At 37.9% G+C, this 23,056-nt stretch overlaps 1 protein-coding gene across 8 annotated transcripts in view; it reads right to left on the bottom strand.

Annotated features, from left to right (window-relative positions):
• Nucleotides 1–23,056, bottom strand: part of TENM1 (teneurin transmembrane protein 1) — a 995,213-nt gene that overhangs the window by 159,266 nt on the left and 812,891 nt on the right. For 7 of the 8 annotated variants that reach the window (XM_074599876.1, XM_074599879.1, XM_074599878.1 and 4 more), the window contains one exon: nucleotides 872–1,112. In XM_074599876.1, the coding sequence (XP_074455977.1) occupies nucleotides 872–1,112 (241 nt within the window). Of the gene's footprint in view, nucleotides 1–871; nucleotides 1,113–7,438; nucleotides 7,577–23,056 lie in introns of those variants that run through there. The other variant, XM_074599883.1, reaches the window with a different exon arrangement.

The raw sequence follows: 23,056 nt of genomic DNA, 5'->3' as shown, positions 1-23,056 counted from the left end.
GAAGAGGAAGACGGTTGTAGAAAATCAAAGGCTTGTTTCAAGCATCAAGTTAGCAAACACAGCTGTACTTAAAAGCCATCAAATCAGCTAATACTTACCAGGAACAAAAAAAAAAAGCTTATCATAGCCAAAACGACAGAGGAAACTGTGCTTGTACCTCTGTGGCAGAACTTTGGGTAGGGAAACATAGGTTTGCTGAATACAGAATGTATTTGCTTTCAATTATTTTTCAGAGTAGATTTTTTGTGTAAATTGTGAATGATCCTGAAGCTGAACCCTGCCTTCCCCAGCTCCCAGAGGTAACGCTCTCCGTGCTCAATACCTGTCTTGAGCCTGGATCATTTCTCCATTATAAAATGATTATCAAATTACATTCTTTGTGTGTATATGCAATAAAGTGTTTAAAAATGCATTGAGGAAAATATTACTTTAGTATTATTTCCTATCTTTTCTTATCCACAGGAAAGCTACTGACTGACTGCAGAAGTGCCAGAGTATACCAATTAAACAAAACTTCTACCTGCTGATTACAAAATGGCCCTGGGAGAATGTGTGAGGATGAGACAAGTACAAATCCTACCTGCACACAACTCTAAAATACCTACGTAATCTACACATCTTAAGGAAATCAATATCTTCCAAAATATTGCAAAACACATGCTTTTTTGAGCGCTAATGATCTAGATGCATCAAGTGAGGCCTCACATGGCTAAACGACATGGCCTGAAATCAAAATGCATTGGCATGTCCCGAACAACAAACTCGTAATTCCCCATCACCACTTCAAGTCAACATCTGGCCTCCTCCCCATTTTATTAAATTTCTTTTTCTAACATTTGAGATACGTAGTGTACAACAGGTTGGTCTGTACCTGGTTTCCAGCGGTATGTTGCTGTTCAAGACCCAGCTGTTATGGAGATGCACCGAATCTTGCGTACTGGTGGGGGGAGTCGGGGCAGCCGGACTGGGCTGGCTGCGGGTGGTCATTGATCTTCTCTGGAGAGAATCAGCTGTCGGAGGCGGTTTCCTGGCGCAGGTGCACGCGTGCGGTGGTGGAGGCGGTGGCGGGAGGGGTCTGAAGGTGAACTGGTTGTGTGGGCTACCTGGCATATCTGAAACAACAAAGAAAAAGCAAAGAAACCCATGGAGCGTTATTATTTTAAAAAGATCAAGAGAGCACGAGCATGATAGAATATTTATTGGGATTAAAGTATTGTGCTTTATCATGTTGCCAACGCAGTTGCCTGTAAAATGTTGTTGCAACATGTGAAATAATTGCATACACCACTGAAATGGGGTATATCAGACACAGACACGCTCCTTCCAGCACTATAGTTCAGTAGATTAATAAAAAACAAAAAAGAAAAAGGAAAAAAAAGAAGAAGATACAACATTCACTTAATTTGTCATAGGATTTTTTGGGGAGAAGGGTAAAGAACAAATAAATCAAGTTGACATTGAATTGCAGCACAGATACCAACTGATTTCATGAGGTATAAATCTCCTTTAAAAACGTCCGTGAAAGAAATAGTACAAGAATTAGTCTTGCACTTCAAATCAAGAGAGAAAATAATTGAATAATTTCTACCACCTAACAAACACCTATCATAAAACAAGGTTAATACATTTCTACAAGTCTGTTACTGCATTTGTTAGATGAGACCTGGGAAAAGGCCTTCCTGAAGACTATCTGAAGCACTAATGGTCCAGACACCCAGAGAAAAGGTTCTGTGGCAGCTAAAGGCAGAGGAGCTGGGAAGTAGATGGGGTGAAAGACACGTGTGGTGGGTACCCAAGGCCCTGCCACCTCTGCCCTAGGGACCCTCAGAGAGGGATGCTGCAGCCGCAGGGTCCTGCCCTGCGCTATCGCTGCTGCACGGCTCCAAAGCAGCTCAGCCTGTGCCAGGGAGCTTGAACTCTCCTGCAAAAGACAACGAAGATACAAACATGGCGTAATGGTACTTTGAAGGGACAATAAAATCTTGTTTTCTCTAATTCCCACAAGAATCTTCGAAGACTCTCGGTACAGCAAGAAACACAGCTACGGAGAACTGAGGCAAGAAATTCCTTTTTAAAAGAGCAATAACAAATCCCTTGCAAAGAAGATGCTGATAAAAATTGCTGCCAGATTGGGTGAGCTGTGAAGCTGTTAACCTGAAACTCTTCCAGCTAATTTACCTCAATGTCTAATGCAGCTCTGTCCCGTTTCTATACTCACCCTCACTCTCCCTTTTACCTTAGCAGACGTCCAGTTAAATTTGCACAAAAGCAGCTGGAGTGGAGCTCTGATGAACCTGCAAAAATTCCCTGCAAGGAACTGTTGTTGCCATCCATTTACCACACATGCTTTCTTTAAATTATGACATGATGTGTCTTCAAGGTGAAAGATGAAAGCGTGCCCCTTCCCTTCCTGAACAGCTGGCAGGGAAAAAAGCACTTTTTCCTCCGCGACAGTCACAATTTACCCCAACTGGAGAAACAAGGTTACTTAGTGCTCCACATAAGCTTTTCTATGCTGTGGTAAGCAAAGCTGTCACGGATTTGGCCCAGTCTTAATCCTTTTAATTTCATTGATCTTTTATCAAGGCAGCATTCTTACAGTTACATTAAGGTTTACGCTGTAATATTAGTTTGCATACACCAGAAAAGCATTTCTAAGCATATTAGAAAATTGGAGACCTCAGTAAATTAAATCACTGGAGTCAACAGTCCAGAGCTCTGAAATAATCTGCTAAGGCACTTTCATATAATAATTAATCTCAGTAAATCCTGTATCCTGCTATTTTAGAATTGAAAGCTACCCAAATTTTGGACATAACATTTGATGTCCAGCATGCTCAAGTATTTGATCAATGACATTCCCTTACTTAGTGGTATCAATCTTAAATCCACTCAAGAGAAAATTTGCAGGGTTATTATACATCCTATAATTTGCATGACAAGTCATTTTAATGGTTCTGCCACTGTCCTGTTCAAAAACTGCTGATCTTTGCCAGGACACGCAGTTAGACTCTACAAGGCACATCAAAAGCCACGCAGTAAATGCCGAGCAGCCAAGGTGATGACTGCTTCTCTAGGTAAATGGGAAAAAACCCCTATCATCTATACGGCAACACATCTCTCAGCTCCTTTCCTCCCCTTTTATCTGTACTGTCCCTATGCTGTCAATAGCACGCAATTATCTGACAAATAGTTTAGTTTGTTCCATGCAATAGACTGGTTCTGCTTTGTGAACCGTGAAGTATTTCTGGTGGGTAGGGTACCTTCTGCCTCCCAGTGCAATTTATCACAATATATTAATGCATCAGATTTCCTCAGGGATTCCTTTTTAATTATCACACTTGTCACCCATTCATCCAACTACTGGCATCACAGAAAACCTCACATCGGATTCTGAAGTATTTTTGTGATTTAAAGACAAGTCGTCTGCGTCAGAGCTTTACTTCAGTGAAGCAATGCAAATTCATTCTGCTGAGAATCAGCCTTAGTTTCTACTTAGTTTTTACAGACTTTCTGATTCGGCAAAGTTATTTTTATTTTGCTTGAAACTAAGTCAACATCTTATTACCTTTTTTTTAATACCACAGAAAATGTTGGTTGGGATATAAAGCAGCATTATATCTAAATATGCATGCTTACGGTTCTTCACAACTCTGAATAAACAGTAGACTCTGTAAAATAACTTAATGCAAAATCACTTAAATACCTAGAAAGCGATGTTACACAAGATAATTTGACTAAAGCCAACAAGATTTCAAAACATATGGAAGTGAAACAGAAATTAGCTTAGCTATTAATTTTTATCCTGTTGCTATTGTTCAGCATCCTGCTATCCATAACAACTCCCGTTTTTATTTCTAATGATTGCTAACGATGTTCAGATTTTTAGGGTTTTGTTTACATCAAGAAGTCTATGTATGACATGCAAATACAGCATTATTTGTTTTCAATGTGTTCATTGACACGGTAGAAGTTTGCAGTCATCTAAAAATGTAACTATAAAACATTATTTCATCTCAAAATTCACATTTACAATAATTTGCTTCAATCAGATTTTTATCCGAGGATCGTCCAGGCCAGAAGAGATGCCCTTGACCCCACTACTGGCCTTCTCATCTGCACTTGCATTTAGCCCATTTTTTTTTTACAGATAGAAGAGGCTGTTTATAAAAATCGCTGTATTGATGCTAGCTATGAACGAGAAAAAATTTCCTTGTAATTCTGCTAGTTTGAAGCACTCCTACTTGCTCTCCTTTCTTTGAAGTTTGAAGGGAATAGTTCTGCTTCAGTCCTGAATGTTTCCTCTTCTTTGGTTCTGACTCATTCTTTTGGATGGCCCTTGATCAATACTGAGCACACGCAGCTCCGTGGCAGTTGGATAATGGAGCGTGGCATCCTACAGCTATGGAGCACAGATGTCAACAGCTCCTCTTCAGCTGCTGAGTTCTACTACTACTGCTTTTTCTTTCAGGAGATACAATAATACAGATCTTGGTTTTTTACTAGGCTTTATTTTTCACAAAGTGTAAAGTAAAGAATCATAGAATCGTCTAGGTTGGAAGCGACCTTTCAGATCATCGAGTCCAACCATCGACTTAACTCTGACAAAAACCATCACTAAACCATATCTCTAAGCACAACTCTGCCATGTTGGTTGAGTGCTGCCATTCTGCTCAAAAGTTATCGGAGGCACAGACCGATGGACGAGAGCAGCATGAACATAAACTCATCTTCCTTAAGAGTCAGGTTAAAATGCCTTTGTAATCATAAACAGGTAGCTAAATTGCTTTATAGACTGACAAAAAATAAATAAGCAGCTTTATCAACTAGTTAGCACCTGATTAAAAATTGGTTTTGAAAATAAGTCAGGCCTTTGCTGAAGTATTTTCCTAACAGTTTTGAAGTATACTTTACTTTACTTTTTGGATCCACATCGAAAGAAGGGGTAATTGAACTGTTTTATCATTTACTGACAAGACTACAATAGCCTGTATTGTTACTAAGTGAAGTATATCAGAGAGAATATATTAAAAAGTAATGAACCTTAAAAGGCTTGCATACAACCTGTAGTGCTTTTGTGATATTTTAATTTTTTCTGTTCTTAAATTCATTATTTATTGGTATGTTTGGATTTTTTTTTTATTTTTAACTAGACATGTCTCAGCTGAGTATGAATTAGCTTGCAATCTGTTATTTAATGAATAAAATAGCAACATATGTTCAGAGAGCTTAGTTCAGTTTATTTAAAAGTTCTACAGCTACACTACGGCTCAGTTACAAACCAATCTGTAATTTTTTTCTCATGGAGAGATGAAGGAGCATAATGCCATTTATCAAAACAGAGCCTTGGAACAGGTAAATCTGCATCACGCAGGAAGATGTGTCTGACACCACCTAACAGAACGGAAGGATTATGCCGAAGACCACGGTGCCCAACTGAAATGGGCACTGAAGAACTGGAAAAGATTCAGTGCAGGGAAGACAGAGAATCTGCATGCGTAAGACTGGAGCTAAAAAGCATAGAATAAAAATTCTCATTTTTACAATGAGATTTATGCTCTGAGATGCTAGATGAAAACTAGATGTAGGTACTACTATTGCAGAGTGCTGGCTCTGCTACCTGTTAATATACTTACTGATGTGCAAGTCTTGACACCTTTTCCTTCCACTCTAAATTTAAAAGTATTCTTTTGCTATGTATGTACCAATGACCTTACTAAGCCCTTAATTATTTTTTTTGCCTATCTCAGAATTCCTTTTATTTTTGCTGTCACGTATTTTGAGAAAAGGTGAATATGAAAAAAAATATTGTTTATGAAATTGCTCTATTGATGTATAAATTTATGTTGTGTTTCGACAATTCACTCTACACTTTCTCCTTCTCATGTAGCTCAACATTTAGTTGGCATACCTTACTTGCAAAATCCTTTGCTTCATGAAATTTGTCAGAACACTAGGATATAAAAGGATCTATCCAGTACCTTTAATACCAATTTACCTTTAGATTATTGTTTTGCTGCGTATAATTTTTTCTGAGCCTTGCTACGCAGTAAATCTTCCAGAATACAAAATACCACATATCTCTAAAGAATTCTACAAACCATATGGTTTTATGCAAAATAAAGTTTATAATGTAATGAAAGCTTATAAACTAAAGGTCATATGGACTCAGAGTTGACATACTAAGTAAAAGAGATTCAGAGACCTCCAGAGACCAATACCACTTCCCACTACAGACTTCTGACTCATGGCCATGGTGCTTTGGGCTCGTCCCTGCAGCAGCAGTTTCCTTGGTGAGCAGGTGGGGGTGGCCCAGAAGAGACTGAGGGAGGGAGGGACTAATTAAGCATTGGGGATCATCTAGCTGCTCTGGTCACTTTATTTATCAGCACAAGTGTGCCATCAAATAGTCAAGTATATAAATTCATAACCATACTGCCACTCTAAGAGTAGAATGAATCCTACGTATCATTATTTAGGCTGTGCTGAAAACACAGCACTTCCAAAGTAAAATAAACAGAGATCTCATGCCACGTATTTTGAATGGTGTCAATGAGCACAAAATACAGCTGGATTTACATTATAGTAATGTAATGATGTCAAACAAATGATGTATAACACTTAAAACACTCCGTCCAATCTGTTCATATGGATCCCATAAATGCTCTCAGTATCACATATGTTCAACTTCCTTGAATCCCTTACAATTATACACACACACACAGTAACAGCTTCTAACTCATGACTTGTGGATCATTTTAACAAAGAAAGATTTGGTAAAATATGAATTTGAATAATTTCCTAATGCTAACAGAAGCTTATTTCTCCTTCAGTGTTTCCAAGTTTAGCCACGTTTAAAAATTAAATATGATGGCAATTCAACTCTTTTTAAAACACAAGTAACATTTACATTGAATGTTACATGGTCTATCTATGCAGGAAAAAAAGTCCACTCTGCATATAAGCTACAAGGACAGTAAGGACTTCTGATGGCTGCGTGGCACTTTCTTTTCTATTTTTACGTTAACAGTCACAACTTGTACTGCAAGACCTGAGTGACTATATTTTGTAAACACTCATAATAGAACTCATTCTAGGAAACTTTACAAAAACATAATTACCCAGTTTTGAATACCAGACTAAAAAGGAACGATGGGAGCATCACCAGCAGGTCTTTGTTTAAAATGATGTTGCTTTACAGAAGTAAATGTTTTATGTTTCTTTAATTCTGCTTAATGCAGTCTCTCATGAAATAGTGCTAAAGTCAGCTAAAATTCCTTCTGGAGGTCATTTTATTCAGGTAGACTAATAGAAACCTGGGATCTTCCCATTATTTTAATTTACATTTTTGGTCCATTTCCTAACAAACAAATGCTGGATTACTTAAAGCCTACCAGAAAATCTTCACAAATCAAATAGTATAAATGGACATTATTACCTGCATGTGATATTAAGTATCAATGCCTCAAAACTTCCAGCAATAGAGAGCATAAGGAATTTTCATGAGCAGTTCCTTTTGTAGTTGCCATTTCTGTTGCACGTCAGGATGGTAACACTGCTGGGCTCTATTTCTGGTAAACCATCAATTAGTAGGTGACAAAAGTGAAAAAAATACTGGAGATCTCATAGTGTTGTGGAAAAATAAATCAGAAGTGTCTCTGCAAACAAACTGTATCTTGATTCAGCTGCAGGAAGACGTGGGAGAATTTTTCAGGCAAAAGAACGGAGGTTAGAAATCATTAGAGAAGGAAAGGCAATGATTTATCACTAGGGAACTATCACATGGCCACCCTTTCCAACTCTGCTGATAGGATGCATTTAATAATATTCTGCCTTTCAAGATTCAAAAAATTCTGGCATCTGTCGTCTTTGTACCGTATATTTAACTTGTCAATTTTACTTGAAATAAAACTGATATACTCTCTTTTTTAGGTACGCGTGGGGAAGTGGTTTTGCTTTTTCTGATGATAGAAATGTTAATAAACTAAAAGCTTGGGCTTGTGGGCCCAAAGCTATCTGTATTTTTCTCCAGCTGTATCAGCTGGTGCAATGAAAGACATTACCTTTCCTGACAAACTTTGCCTCACTTAGAGGCACTTATATCTGTAGACCATTAGAGCTACAACAGCCCTACTCCTCCTTAATTAACTCCATCACTCAGTGTTTTAACTTGGGAGCCTGACTGCTGAAGTAGAATAATTTTGGCCATAAACACTGCACTGTAAGATGCCACTCTCTGTGCTGTAGTTGGTAACCAGAAATGAGTTTCAGGTTATAACACCGTGTGCTGTGAACAAGATGCAAGTTTTAAATGTTTCCATGCAGAAGCATCTGACGATATAAACACACTGATGCGTGTTCATGTAAAATAAACATTGCCAAAGGGGAGTGAAGAGCTAGAGCTCCTGACGTGCTTTTGTTCTGCTGAACTGTCTGAATGATAGCTTTGTTCTACAGTACTTCTTCATACAGCTGTTAAATACCAATGCACTCTATGTATAATATTTAGGTGAAAACATTATTCCATTTATGTGAAATGCTGACATTTATGTCAATTAACATGACAAATTCGAAATGAAACTGTCCTACTCACTCCCTTCCATCTCCTTCGTTGCAGGTGGTACATCCATCAGACTCTCTCAAACACCCCTCCAGTTGAGACAGGACAGCTCTTAAATCACTACAGTCTGTTCCAACACAAGACAGGCCCGTTGGTGGGTCAGCCACAGAGGTCAAGGACAAAACGTGAAGGGAGAAGAAAAGCAGCACTCCGATTATGCTGGAGACCAAGAGAACAACCAGCTCCAGCTTCCAGTGGTTTGTTTAGCAGATCAAGCAGCTGCTGGTGCAATTAACATCACACAGCATTCAAAGGACAGAAGGGGAGACCGGCAGCTCCCAGCCCGCTGAAAGGTGGTATTTCAGGAGAATGCGTAATTCCTGCCATTACTTAAAAGTGGTGGGTTCAGTCAATATAATGAGTTGTAACTTCTCTCAGTGGCAACTCACAGGGGACAGTACAAACGCTATTCTAAAACTCTGAACAAAGTGGGAGAGATTATAGTTTACAGAGTACGCCTATCATCCAGGTTTACAAAAGCCAGGCAGTTACAAGTAGCCTGGCAGCAAATTTTGATGACCTTAGAGGTGAACAGATTTTGATTAAAGAGCAGTTTATGATTGGTAAAAGAGGTTGCAAGCAGCTACGTCTGTAAAAATTAATGTTTCCCCAGTTATTGATGGTTTTCGGCAGAGTGATATATATTCTAGTTTTGGCCTTTGTGTCATTAAATTCATTAGCTGTGAGGGCTTTCTAAAAGGGATCTTTGGGTAATGGAATTAGCAACTATAAATCATACTGAAACACATAGTGTATTTAGCCCAGTCATTCAATGGAAATATCATGGACACATTAAGCCACTTGGTCACCAATAAAGTGGTCACCTACAGTGGATGATAACCTTCCTGGCCTGCCTCTTACCTGCTTCATCTGTGTTCCTGTTACTGTGCAGCATTTTTAGGAAAAAAAGACTGCTTGAGGCCATGCCCTGTTATAGACCCAACTAATGTAAAATCCTGCAGCATTCGAGTTCACCGCACAGTGACGGCTGAGGTGAAGACTATTCCATTTTAGTACTTGCCCTATCAAGGCTGGGGACAGTGACATGAGTCCTACCAGTGGAATGAAGTACAGGATCCTGTTCAACTTAAAGGCCAGCCATGAGAGAGATCAGTTTTCTAATTCATAATTTTTGTAAATATAAAATATTATGCAGCTCTATGAAATATAAAAAGCTATACAGAAATATATAGGTCATGGTTAAACCTGCCAGCTACTTCAGGACCCAAACTCAAGCCCTGATGAGCATTTTCATGCGCATTCCTGAAATTACTGGGGGCAAGATCCCAAGCATATTCCCTATCTATTTGGACTCAGACAGGGTTAGTGCTTTGTTGGCAGCACTGCAAACTTTAAGTTTATTTCAAAGTGGAAGTGCCTGAACTTTCTGGCTTCAAGGATGAACCGCACACCAGCTTCTCCCACCTCAATATATAAAAGTTTTGCTCAGGACACCTGACTCTGCACTCCAGATTATTATGTCAAATCCAGACATCCAGCATGTCTCCTGACATTACTTTGCAGAACATATTTGAAAATACTAGATCCATTTTTATGATCGATACAATGTACAGGCATAGAAGCTTGAAGCTCTTCCGGATCTTTCAGTAATTGTCTCTACCCCCATGTATTTACTTCATTTTTAAGACAATGCTTTTAGAAAGATATTAATGAGGAAACACCAGGAGGAATAGAGATTAGTTTCTGTATTTGTAATATTCTAAAGAATATGTTTATAGCTTACGTAGGAAAATGAAGATCTCTATTTTATTCAATAAAACAGCATTCCATATGTTTTTATTATGGATTTCACCTTGACATTAAATTGCTTCATATGAACATCTTTATGTATATTTCCAGTGACTGTTGTATGAATATAGGGAGTATTAAAAATATATATATTTCATTTATCTGTAGTTATATAGTAACTTGTGGAGGGGCATAAAAAGGTGTCAAGCGTATCCATAATATTAAACACATGTACCGTATCCATAATATTAAACACATGTAGCATATCCATAATATTAAACACATGTAGCATATCCATAATATTAAACACATGTAGAGTTTAACTGTGACTCTATATGCATATCTATCTCAAATTCATCAAAATAATACTAATGTAGTATTGTTTTATAAATAAATACTAAGAAATATTTTTCTTAACAGTAGACTGCATCCAGATTTTATGTAAACACTGTAGCCAGTTAAATAGACTACAATGTCTGTAATAGTACTGCATAAAGCCTTAGAGAGGGCTCAACATCACATTCAGCTGGAGGATACAGAGGAGCACAACGTGTGGTCATCACACTGAAATAAGCTAAACATTACTTTCAATCATGCTACTGGCTGTTTTTTTTTTTTGTAAAGTAGATTTGGGCATTTTGTAGAAAAGTTTACTTCTAGACTGTTTCCCTGCTGTCCTGGGGAAGAGGTGTAGTGGTGCAGCCATGGTCCAAGGGAACCATAGTAGCGCTGGCATCATCTGGGTGGTGTCCTGGTTCGAGGTGGCTTTGCTCTACAGGAGTAGAGAAGTAGAAGACAACCTTGCTCAAAGCAGGCTGTTCAGAACAAATACCCCTTGACCTACAAAGCTCAACCAGAATTCACCATCAATCACTGGGCTCCGATTATAAATCTGCATCCCCTGTACTGGCTCTGTAGAAATTATTTCTGCCGTATTCTCTGAGAATTAAATGGAATGTAATTGTTCTTTCTCTGTAGACTGTATGGGGTAGCAGAGTTGTTTGCTGCTACAATTTTCTGCTAGCTATTTGGGATAATCAGAGACAACTTTATACAGAAGCATGCTACCAAACAACAAAATGAATGGCTTTTGGTGAAACTGATAATGCTTTCACCTGGCTCTTCTTGAATGACCATATATACATTCAAACTTGCTATATAAATTAGGAGTAGGATCTGTTACTCTTCCTGAAGTCAAGAAGAGACTTACACCTCATTTTAGTGGAGGTTAGTTTTAAGTACAGTTGATGAACTGACAAGCAGTGAGTATGTGTGCTTATAACTGGTCAAGAAATACTGTTAACAGCTTTTCTTAAAAAAAAAAAAATAAAAAAATCAAAGTACTCCAATACTCCTATCCTCTCCTCTCCTCAGAGTAGTCTGACCTACAAAATATTTTGCAATTGCTACATAAATTACAGTAGGACATATTTTTCTCAATAACTTTACTAGTTCCCTGTTGGTCAGGGTAGAGAGCTTGCAGGAAACCAGACTGTTTCCTTCAGCTTCACTTATATTCTACTTCACAAACTTTAGTTGACAAATTTCTTAAAGAGGAGTTCTTTAAGACAAATTACAGTTTCAAAACTTATATCGTCCTTTTAAAGTTTTGCTTTAGAAGAGAATCAGATTTTTAAATAGAGAATTATTTTAAACTATCTTTTAATTCTCTATTTAAACAGAGAATTATTGTTTTAAATAACAGATTTTTTTTAAAAAAAACAAGAAGCGTAGTAACCATAGCCGTAGGACAGTAAGCACCAATTTTCTTGGTAACCCTTAGAAGTACACGGTATTATTTAAGAAGGAGGTTGCATGTAATTGTCAGACAGCATAACAGAAAGCTATTTGTCACTAACCCAATGATTTTACACAGTATCTAAATTACACTGAATTAGTTAAAGGATATACCTCAGTGTAGAATCAGTCAAATGACTACTTCTGCCTCTTATCCCTAGATGAAGTAAACAAGTTCCTGTCCCTCACAACTTACTCCACAAATGAAAGAAGTACTTCTACAAGATCTATTCCTGCCATTGATATTTGCTAACATTTTATTTAGGACTGTTGACACTTCTCCTATAGTACTGAGCTTGCGGGGAGGAAAGACAATGGTACATGTGTAACTGATGGTAAACAACAAATTGATTATTTTTGTCAAGAAAAGAAAAACTCCTGTAGGGAAAGACAGAATAACAACACAGAAACAGCTAATGTAATGCCTAAAACCCAACATAACAGCCCAGGCACAAAACCACTTTTCAAGTTAGTCTCTCTAGCACGTATTTAGGCATTTACAAGCAAGCATGTAGATTTTCTGAAACACCAATATGCTCCTACCACTCCACTAAACCAGGGGTCGTGGCCTGGTTCCTCAGAACTATTTAGGACTTTCAAGTCCGCTCTGCATTTTATTACCAGGAGCCCTGCACTCTTCAACACCTTTGAAGATCTGAGCAGAGCATCTCTCAAGTACCCACAGGGTCACTTCTGCATGAACTGATTCAGACAGTTAACTTCAGGCAGTAAGGTTGAACACCTTCTCCTGCTATTCTTGCTCAACTTGCAAAAGTTGCAATTCAAAAGTAACAAAATTAACAAAGATTACATAATTTTACAGCACTAATATGCTATAGAAGTTCTTTGTGACCATATCCTCGGTTCACCTCACAACACATTTCTACGGTGCATTTCACTCAAAGCTTATCTCTATACAGTTATTTAAACTCTTTGTAAATAAGACACGCATTTTTGAATATTACTAGAAATTACGTCTATAAAATATCGAATAAAACCTTCAAAACAAATGCATAAAGAAGTATCAAGGGAAACATACTTTTTCATATGAATCTAACCAACAAAGTATTTTAATGAGTGCACATCTATTAAGAGAATTCTCAGGATACAGTAATTATTATTCATTTTCTAGAATTGTTTCACCATGAAGGTTTATGCTACTATGGGGACTTTAATGTTTATGTTTTGTGACGGCTGCGTTGACTATTAAAAAGCAATTTGGCTGACATTTTAAGTCTTTTGTTGCCAGTTTTAATTGGATTGTTCACCAAGCATCAACTCCCCCGTTAGCTGCAAAAATTACAGGCCACCGTCAGTTTATAGTAATGACTGTTTAATGATTTTATCCTGTCAGTATGCCAGCTTCATATGGATGCATGCATGATTAGTTTCATATCAAGACCTGTAATTAAATAATTGAAACCTAAACAAAAGAGACTATCAAACAGGAACACATCCTTAATAAAGACTTGAAGATTTATCAAGGTACCCATTCCAAATTAAAAAATAATTAACGTTTTGAGGTCAAACAGTGCAAGAGTTCGTGTTAAAGGAAAAAGTTCTCTGCACCTTTTGCTATAAAAGAAATTTCCCTTTAAGTGATGCAAAGTTTGAGAGCTCACTGCAGTGAGTCTTTGCTTATCGTTCTTAAAACTGACTCAAAATTATTCAGAACTCATTATTAGCTATTTTTGTTTGCTTTCCAGACTAGGCAAAGCTACTTTTGTAGTAATAATTATAAGATATAAAAATAATTATACCTCAACTGAAACTTACAGTACTTATAATCAAAGAACAACAAGCCCACTAACTTCTCAGAAATTCAGATTCTTGAAAGAAAACCGATTATTATTCTTTGTTCAGCTCTGAATTCTATGCCAAACTCCTACATATTTCAGAATCACGAATAGAGAAAAAAAATGGCTTTTAGAACATAACTCTTTGAAAGTGTGAACTATCCATGAAAATAAAGCCAGAAACACAGACTCCCAAAGCAGGGCCAGCACCGCAAAGGCAGCGAGTGCCTCCTCATACTGCCCAAACGGAGTTCAAGAAGATGGGGGCTTCTTGGAGAATTTCACACTTTATGGTTTTGGCCATTCAACAGGGATCATATTTTGCACAGAATTTTGCAAAGAACTTGGTATTTCACACATGTTGACACCTAGAAAGTCCAGGGGAAAAAACTACTGACCGAGGATTTTCACTGTCTTATTAATAAGCATATCTGCACTATAAAATTTGGGATAGGGTGTCTCTGTAAACTGAGCTGCTACGTTTATGGACTCCCATTAAACTTAGACCCCAAAGGTCAAATACCAGACTTTACTGTATTATGCATTCGGTAAGTATTCAGGCAAATTTCAGCAATTTATAGCAACTTAGAAGAACTTACGTTCATCTGTTTTCAGGCTTGACTTTTATAGACTATAGTCACCTACTAGAAAATATTAACCTGCTGGAAAGTCAATAGATTTTCAAGGTTGCTTCATTTTTATGTACAAAAAGCTGTATGCCGTGCAGAATCATTCATTTTCCTTTTATCGCCAGGATGATGGGTTAAAACCTGTTCTGACCAAACTTTTGAGCAGATGGCTTTATTTGAAAGATTTAGGGGTAAATTTAGGACCCATCTCTTTTCACAGTTACACCACCATGACACGGGATTAACTCCATTGATTTCAATTATGTTTTTCTGCCTTAGCTTGCTAGATATAACCACAGAAGCTAACATTCCAACTTTGATAGGCCATATCCATTTTTTATACATATTTAGAAACAGAAAATTTGTCACTTGAAAATATCAGCTGTGGAACACCACACGATTCTGTTCCAGAAATGGGGTTAACGAATTAGTGATTTACAAAGGGATGAACCACTGAACCAGTAAAATACAGGTTGGCACAAACTTATTTCATTTGTAAAATAAGAAGGTCCAGCAGAGGTATGTGAATGGACCATATATCAGCAGATGAAAATTCACATCAATAAATGCAAGGTACCTGAAATTGATTGCTGAGATCTAAATTAACTCCAAGTACTCAGAAAATGGACCTGTGTATGTCTGTAAACAGCTCAATGAAAGCCCCTTTTCCATGTACAGCTTTAGTAAAAGAATGTAACAGTATGGAAAATAAAGCAAATTGGACAGAAAGTAAAAAGGCAAATAGTGTTAAATCATTACATATACATCGTGTGGAATATTTTGTTCCATTCTTGACGCTTTTTTTTTTAGAGCAATTTGGTAAAAATAGAAAGGATTTTACAAACAGGTGAGTCAATTAGCCATGTGAAAAACCACTACGTGAGGAGACACTAAACAGATCATGTAGTTCAAAGAAAAGCAAGATGTAAAAGATAGAGAATCAACATAATGAACTCAATAGGTAAGCAATTATTTCCATTCACAATAAAAGTAGAGCGAATCACTAAATGAAACTGTTAGGAGAGAAATTTAAAACTGATAAAAGGGAATACCCTGGGGTGTTTTTTTCCTTTTTCTTTTTAACAACACGTTTAATCTAGGAATTGGTTGCTACAAACTATCATTGAAGTTGCAAATATTTTATGTATAAAATTTTATATAGATAATTATTCATCCAGATAGAGTAAGCAGGCAATATACAAACCTAAGTGTATCTAAGTACAAAACCTACATATAAAGAGGAAGGATTTTTATGTGTGTAAGTATATAATATACATATGTATATTTTATACATACTCAAAAACCTCCACTGAATTAAAATCCCAGTGGAAAGAATAGAAGTTAGACTGATATTTGCTCAGTTTATTTACAAGGCTAAATTTTTATCATCTCTAAGGATTTCATTTCACATAAGTTAATACAATCGCACAGAACAAAACTGCACTCAGTACTTGCTTCGCGCCCCAACCAGAGAGCCTCAACCAATTCCAGCCGTCAGTGAATTTCTTCCTACATGATCAGGGCAGCCCTGGTTTAGTCAGAAGGCATTTGGGGAAAATAAGACGAGGACGTCATTTAGTCAGCCAACTGATGAAACAAGTTTAAGGCAATCCATTCTCATGGCTGAGAAAAAAGAACGGATCTGGCTTAAGTCATGTACCACCAATAACGCAAAGACTAGAGATTAAATACTTGATTTGCAGATATTGGAGTGAGCTAGGTATTGACACTTAAATAGCAATTTCAAACTCAACATACATAAGGAGCTCATGAAACCACTTCTATAGGATTTATTGTCCAGAACAGAATAGTGATTCAAGCTTCCTCCTGATCCTCATCCTGATGTTTAAATTCTAATTTTGGTCCTTACTTGCAGTCTTTTGAAATACGTGACTCTTAGCAAACATTGTAAATAACCTCATATGGATCTTGTGAACAATACAAATGGGACTACTGCACTTCAACCTGAACGATGCAATAACCAGGTAACAAAGTACCCTCCACCAAACTCATCTCACAGTAGTAAATAACAGAATAACCAAGGAAACCAGGACAGAATAAATAGTTCTGTTCATGTACTTGCACTGTGCTTTATACACCTGCCTGCCTTTATTATGGAACGTGCAGACTGAATGCAAAGAAAGCAAATGTATCAAGGAGGTGGAGGAAAGAGTTGGCAATAACGCATGCTATAGTTACCTTTTAATAAAGAGGATGAACGAAATGAGTGAAGATCAGCAGGCAGTTTCAGCTTACGCAATTTCAAAATGACCTTTTAAAAGTAATTATTAGAGCTGAGTTGTAGCATTCAGCTAAAATTGAACTCTTCAGAATTCCACACACTTACAAAGTAAAAATTGTGAAAGAAAAATACATCATAGGGATCAAAAAGGAAGGGGCCACTCAGACACAGCTTCCCTTCTCCTCCAGTTTATTTTTTACAATCTTACATTGAAGAAAAAGCAACACATCACATAGCTATCAAAATAAAGCATATCCTATTGTAGAAAAAATATATACACGGCTGAAAAACGTATGAGTAAACATGTCAATGAATTGGTTCCAACTGAAGAAAGAAGAACTGAGTATAAAGATATAATCTAGGACAGCTCTATGGTAGTTCATAGGCCAAATTCGGATGAAAATTTTGCCCAATGTAGGAGGGAATATCAGATGGCTGCAGAGACACTCTCAGGCTAGTTTACTAGCGATCTCCAAAGCTTTAATTCTGTCCTGTTGATTCGACAGGAACAAAAGAGGGAAGGGAAGGACCTGCCACCGGCTGGGTTCTGCAGCGCAGGTGCCAGCACCCACACTCGCTCCGCACGTTGCAAAGCAACTGCACTGGTCCCAAAGAGGCCGTGAAGAAAGAATTGATGCCATTGCCTGGGACAGCTGCTGAGCTAAAATTCAACTCACGTGAGTATTCTTGCAATTTGACAGCACAAATATGATTACATTGCTACATTATTTATATTAAAAACATTGCTATACACTGCACATGACAGCACAGCTAATGCAAAAACGACTTGTACTTCATGAAACTGAACTAAATGACCGAAACTGTAGTTGACATTTATGGTATTGATCAGGCTCCAACATTAATACAAAGTAAAATGCCTTGGGAAGTTTATTCATTTACTGATTAGTGATTCATCTCCTTCCAGATGATCTCTGAGTATGACAGCGTTTGCATTCTTCTTCATTGTGAAGCATTAGCTCCATTTCACATGCTGTAAAGGCAGCACTAAAATTACCATGCTTTACCTTTACAAAACTAAACACTTCATGCTGCTTTCAAAATGATTCTATTGCCCAACCCTCCCCCCCTCCCAACCCCAGAGTAACAGCAGCAAACTCCATGTCTAACTGATAAAAGCCCCCCCAATGGCATTAGTCAAAGACAAAAGAGACAAAGCTATTCTGTTAGGTTATACTAGTAGAGTATCCTTGAATGGCTGCTGTTAACAGTGAATAATATGGTCCATGTCATCACTGAATATGTAACATCACCTGGAAGATTTCCAGCACAGATTCCACGAATTATAAGAAAATTCTACACTGAGTAATACCACAAACTCCAGGTAGAGCAGGACCGTAGGCAGCTGCCACGTGGAGTTTACAGAGAGCACAAGCACGTGTGGTCCCTACATGTACCAAAAATAGGGACAAACTCTTGTCACTGCAGCACAGACACCGCACTGAGATGCTCCCTTCCCAAAAGCAGGAAGGGAGAACCATAGATGAAGTGAGACACTGTCTTATTTTGCTTTCACATAAGCCAGGGGAACGCAAGGGAACTGCCAAGTGCACTCTCTTGATGGGTACAGTAACACATTCCCTCTCCCTCGGTCTCTCCTGGTGCTTCCGCCGGTGCAATGAGGCTCTTTATTTTCTGTCCCAAGTTCTTACTGTCAAGCAAAACTGAGCAATGAGTGGGGATACAGTTCAGCTGAGAGCAGAATTTGATTTAATATTCCTATAACAGTTTGAACACAAAAATGCACTACAGAAGTGCTACGTCTTATTAAGCTTGGCAATAGTGAATGCAGGGTGACAGTTTCCTTAGACTTGACAGTCTGGCTCACCAGAAGACTCCAATGTATGTAAGCACAACCAGGCAATGCAGAGAATACGTAAGGGTAGAAAACAGAGGAAACACTCCCTCCCCACAAATCTAGAAAGCCAGTCTTTAGGGCTTTCATCTGAGCACGGGAGGCTCAGCTTTATTTGTTCTGTCTGACACAGACGTGGGACTGGAATCTTAGGCGCTAATACCATCCACCTACTACCTGAGACATGCCACTCTTAAAACGTAGCTGGCACAGGGATTTGAACTTCTGTCAGTCACATAAGGTGGGAGTGCCTGACCACTGCGCTACGGAGCACCTTGGCGTCTGTCTCTCTACTCCAATAAATATTTGATTATTTACATGCAGTGAACCTCCCAAGAGATTAGGTCAGAGAGTGAGAAAGAGAGAAGACTAATTGTGTACCAGGTGCGAGGGTATCATTTTCAATCATCTTCTCCACCATTATTAGACTTTCCAGGCAAGTATCTTGACAACTCCCTTTCCTCTGTGAACCTCTTGCTCTGATGAGGAATTTCACCTCCAGACAGAGATCTCTTCTTTGGGGAAACGTCACTGGAATTGACACATTTCCTGAAATGTTTGGGCTTCAGCACACTTTCAAAGAAATGGGATTTTACATTTTAAAGCTCTACGGTAGAAACACAGGCAACGCTTTAATGTCAGGCATAAGTCACAGCGGCAGATTTCACTTTCGCAGATGGTGGTGGAAGTTTTAAGTTAGAGAAGCTTTTCTGACGAGGCGCAGGGGGCTCCTGTGCGGCGCTGAGCTCATGCCTGCCCGTATGGAAATGCTGCAACTTCTCTGGTCATTTATTTCTTTACCTACCAAACCCAAGGTAAACAAAATGCAGGCTAAATACAGCCCACAGGAGCTTCTTGTTGATTACAGTAGGAACTAAGTAAAACTCTCTTCGCGTAACTTCAACTTCGTTTAAAATAGTAAATAACCAATTTACCACTTTTTCTTCATATATAAGAGAAAGAGTACATGGATTCTGAATGCACCACTGATGCTATAAAGACAGACTAATTCTACTATATAGCCCAATAAAAGACAAGATACCTGTTAATCTGCCTCTTTGTGAGGCAGTACTTCTCATCTCACACAGGAGAGATGAGAGACAGCATGGAAAGCTAAAAGGACAGCACTTTATCCCTTTGTTTGAAAATTTTCAATAGACAGCATTTTTTTTAAAATAAAAAAATTAAATGGGTTCTATTCAAATACAGCACAAAAGAAAACAGAGTCTAGTTCAGGCTGGGCACAGTGACCTGCCCTAGTTTGTAGCTGAACAAAGGCATAAAAGCAAATGATAAATTTCCATTTTGTTATACAATATTTCATTAGGGAGCTAATTAAACAGGCTGTACTCAAATGCAGCATATAAACAATATGAAGGGGAGCATTTCTGGGAAGATATTAGCTGATAGCACTAACATAAATGATTTAAATTTTTTTTTTTTCCTTTTCTCAACTGTTAGGAACAAAAAGCTTTTTTCCCCATTACCTCATCCTCAAATCAAGCCCGTGTTCACATTCACGCTGTCACTGATAATGGATCTTGTGTCATATAAGAAGAGAGTAAAGGACCTGATAATAAGTGCAATTATAAAACATCAAAAATGGTAGATCAAAGTGGATTTCCTTTATTCCACTGTGTACAGTCACTTCACAGCTTTTTAGTGTTCCTGTCATGCGGTCCTGACAGGATGTATTAATTTTCTCTATTATCATAGCAACAAGAATGGCACACTTCAGAAAGCAGCCGACAAATGCAGCTCCTCATTATTACTCTGTCTTACTTTTATTCTTTTTGTTTATAAAAACACTTTTAAAATCCCCTTCTCCTGAGATTCTCAGGCATGATGATAGCCATCAAATGGTTGCTAACCTTGTGATAAACGAAACTTGGGGACAAACTCTCAAGCCTTCTAAGTGCTGCCGCTCTTCAAAAAAATAATTAAAATGTACAGCCTCCAAAAATTTCAAACCCAGTAATGAGTTCATGTTACAAGAGCTTGAAAACTTTACTTAAATATTCCCACTCTAATCCATCTTGGAAGAGCATCCATTTTCTGAATATTTATTCAATTCTGTACGGGAATTTGTAGCATACAAATTGCATTTGAAAAATGGAAAAGAAAGCGCAGGAGTTAAGCAAACTATCACAGCGTCATTCTTCCTGCTGTGGCCCCACGGGTACCATGACTCAACTCCTGGTGCGGCTGCTCAGGTTTATCACCGCAGCGATAGTTAGAAGCTTCTGAAATGAAACGTGCAATGAAATGTGCACGGCAAGAAAATAGGTTTACAGCATTTTCCCAGAGGAAAAACTATGGATGGAGGGTTCGAGCTGGTGGTCTCCCCAATAAACTATGCTTACCCTTCCCGGCATTAGAGCTTGCAGGAGTGTTTGCTTTTGAGCTGACTGCAAAATGTTGCGGCCAGTATTGATAATATATGAAGGAATACAGACTCGAATCCAAAGAAAGCAGAATAAGAATCAAGCAAACTACATAATATAAGAAAGCACATACAAAATAAGTTCTGAAGCAATACATTGTCATATAAAATTGCACACCCCTGTTGAAGTGAGTAAACCATAATAATTTGCACTACGTGAACATATAATATTCACACAAAAACCTGAAAACCATCATAGTCGACATGTAGAATTTCATAGGATAAATTCCACTATGCATGCTAATGTAAAGCATCATGTTCAAAAAGTCTACAATGTTATTTTGAACTTAGAGTATACTTGACCAGTACTGACTTTCACGACTAGCTTGAAAAAGTAAACCTAAATTCACTAACTCAATTGCCTATGACACGGTCCTCCACAGTTGGAAATAAACTGAGGTACTACACCATGCTGCCATCACAAAGGGCAACTATCTTAAATATTTGTATAAAAGCGGATGCAGCAGTTTCGTATCCCATCGTATGAATATTACAGCAATGATGTGTAGAAGTGATTTACATCTTCATTATTTCTAGACTGCAAGAATCGCTATTGCTAGCACTTTGTAGAGTCATTTGCTAACATTTAAGCAAGTTATGATTAATGCAATTTGAGTAGAACGCATATTGGACAGATAGATTATAGCCCTGCTGATACTGTATGTACAATAATTAGTACTGTGACAACAGCTAATTATTTTTAATTTTAAAGCTGGAGGTTTTAATCCATAAATATTGTGGTGAGAGTTAACAGATCAGTTCTTTCCATAGCCAAAACAAGGTGACAGAAATTATGCATTAAATAAATGAATAATTTCTTATCAATATTTAAAACGGAATGCCAATCAATAACACCACTAGATATTTAAAATACTGCTGCAAAGACTACTGACAAAATTAGTTTATAAAGCACCCACATCATCATCCCACCTGCTGTGCAACACAATGAAACTTATTAAAAGACAATTGAAAATATAAAAACTACCCTCCTTAAAATTCAAGAGATCTAAGATACCAGCATGAAACACTGTTCCAGCTGTATGGAAGACCATCTGTCTGCATAAGAACTGGAGTGAAAAAACAGATTCTCAGATGCACTTAAAAGGAATTACTACATTGATTTTGATAGTGCTATTTTAGAAGAGCACATCCAAATTATATGGCCTGCAGTTAGCATCAGGACCTTACTTATCTCCTAATGGTCAAAGTAACGTTCTGTATAGCATGAACACATACATCTAAGAATTTATATAGCAGAACACCAAGGAAACTGTGAAGAGTTCATTTACGAATGAGCACCTGGTTTATTTCGGACGGGAAGTTCTGAGTTTAAAATATTTCAGCAAGACTGAAACTTTAGGAAAAGCGATTTGAAAGCCTTCAAGAGAAAATTCCTAGAACTGGTGCGAGGGGAGAGAAAAAAGGAAAAAGTGTTTCACTGGCACAGGAAGATGACGCGCAACTTGCAGTAATTCATAATGGGGAATGAAGGACTTACTCCAATATATGGCACTATTGAGCTACCTCAGCCACAGGCATAATATGGGAGAGGACAATAGCACTGAGGTGATTGCTTCCGGCATTAACACCTACTTTTTCTACTCCTGGGAAGTCCATCAATCACTGAGCAACTGATTTGTGCACAAACAATAGCTACTGGCAAGAGCAGTACGTCGCAAACAGGAGGCAGCCCACCGCTGTACCAGAAGACCAAGATACAGGCCTGAGCTGGCACCAAACTGTATGGTCAAATCCAAACATTTCAATAGTCTAAATCAATGAGGCCCTGAAAAACGATACAGGAATGCAAAGAAGTATTTATGAGCCAACTGTTCAGAAATAATGACAAAGGCCCCAGAAAACAAGGGATAATTCTAAATTATGAGATTTTTCTTAAACCCTTTTAT

The sequence above is a fragment of the Larus michahellis genome, chromosome 9 (genome assembly GCF_964199755.1).
Source record: "Larus michahellis chromosome 9, bLarMic1.1, whole genome shotgun sequence".
NCBI lineage: Eukaryota > Metazoa > Chordata > Aves > Charadriiformes > Laridae > Larus > Larus michahellis.
This window is presented reverse-complemented; position numbering and strand designations above follow the sequence as displayed.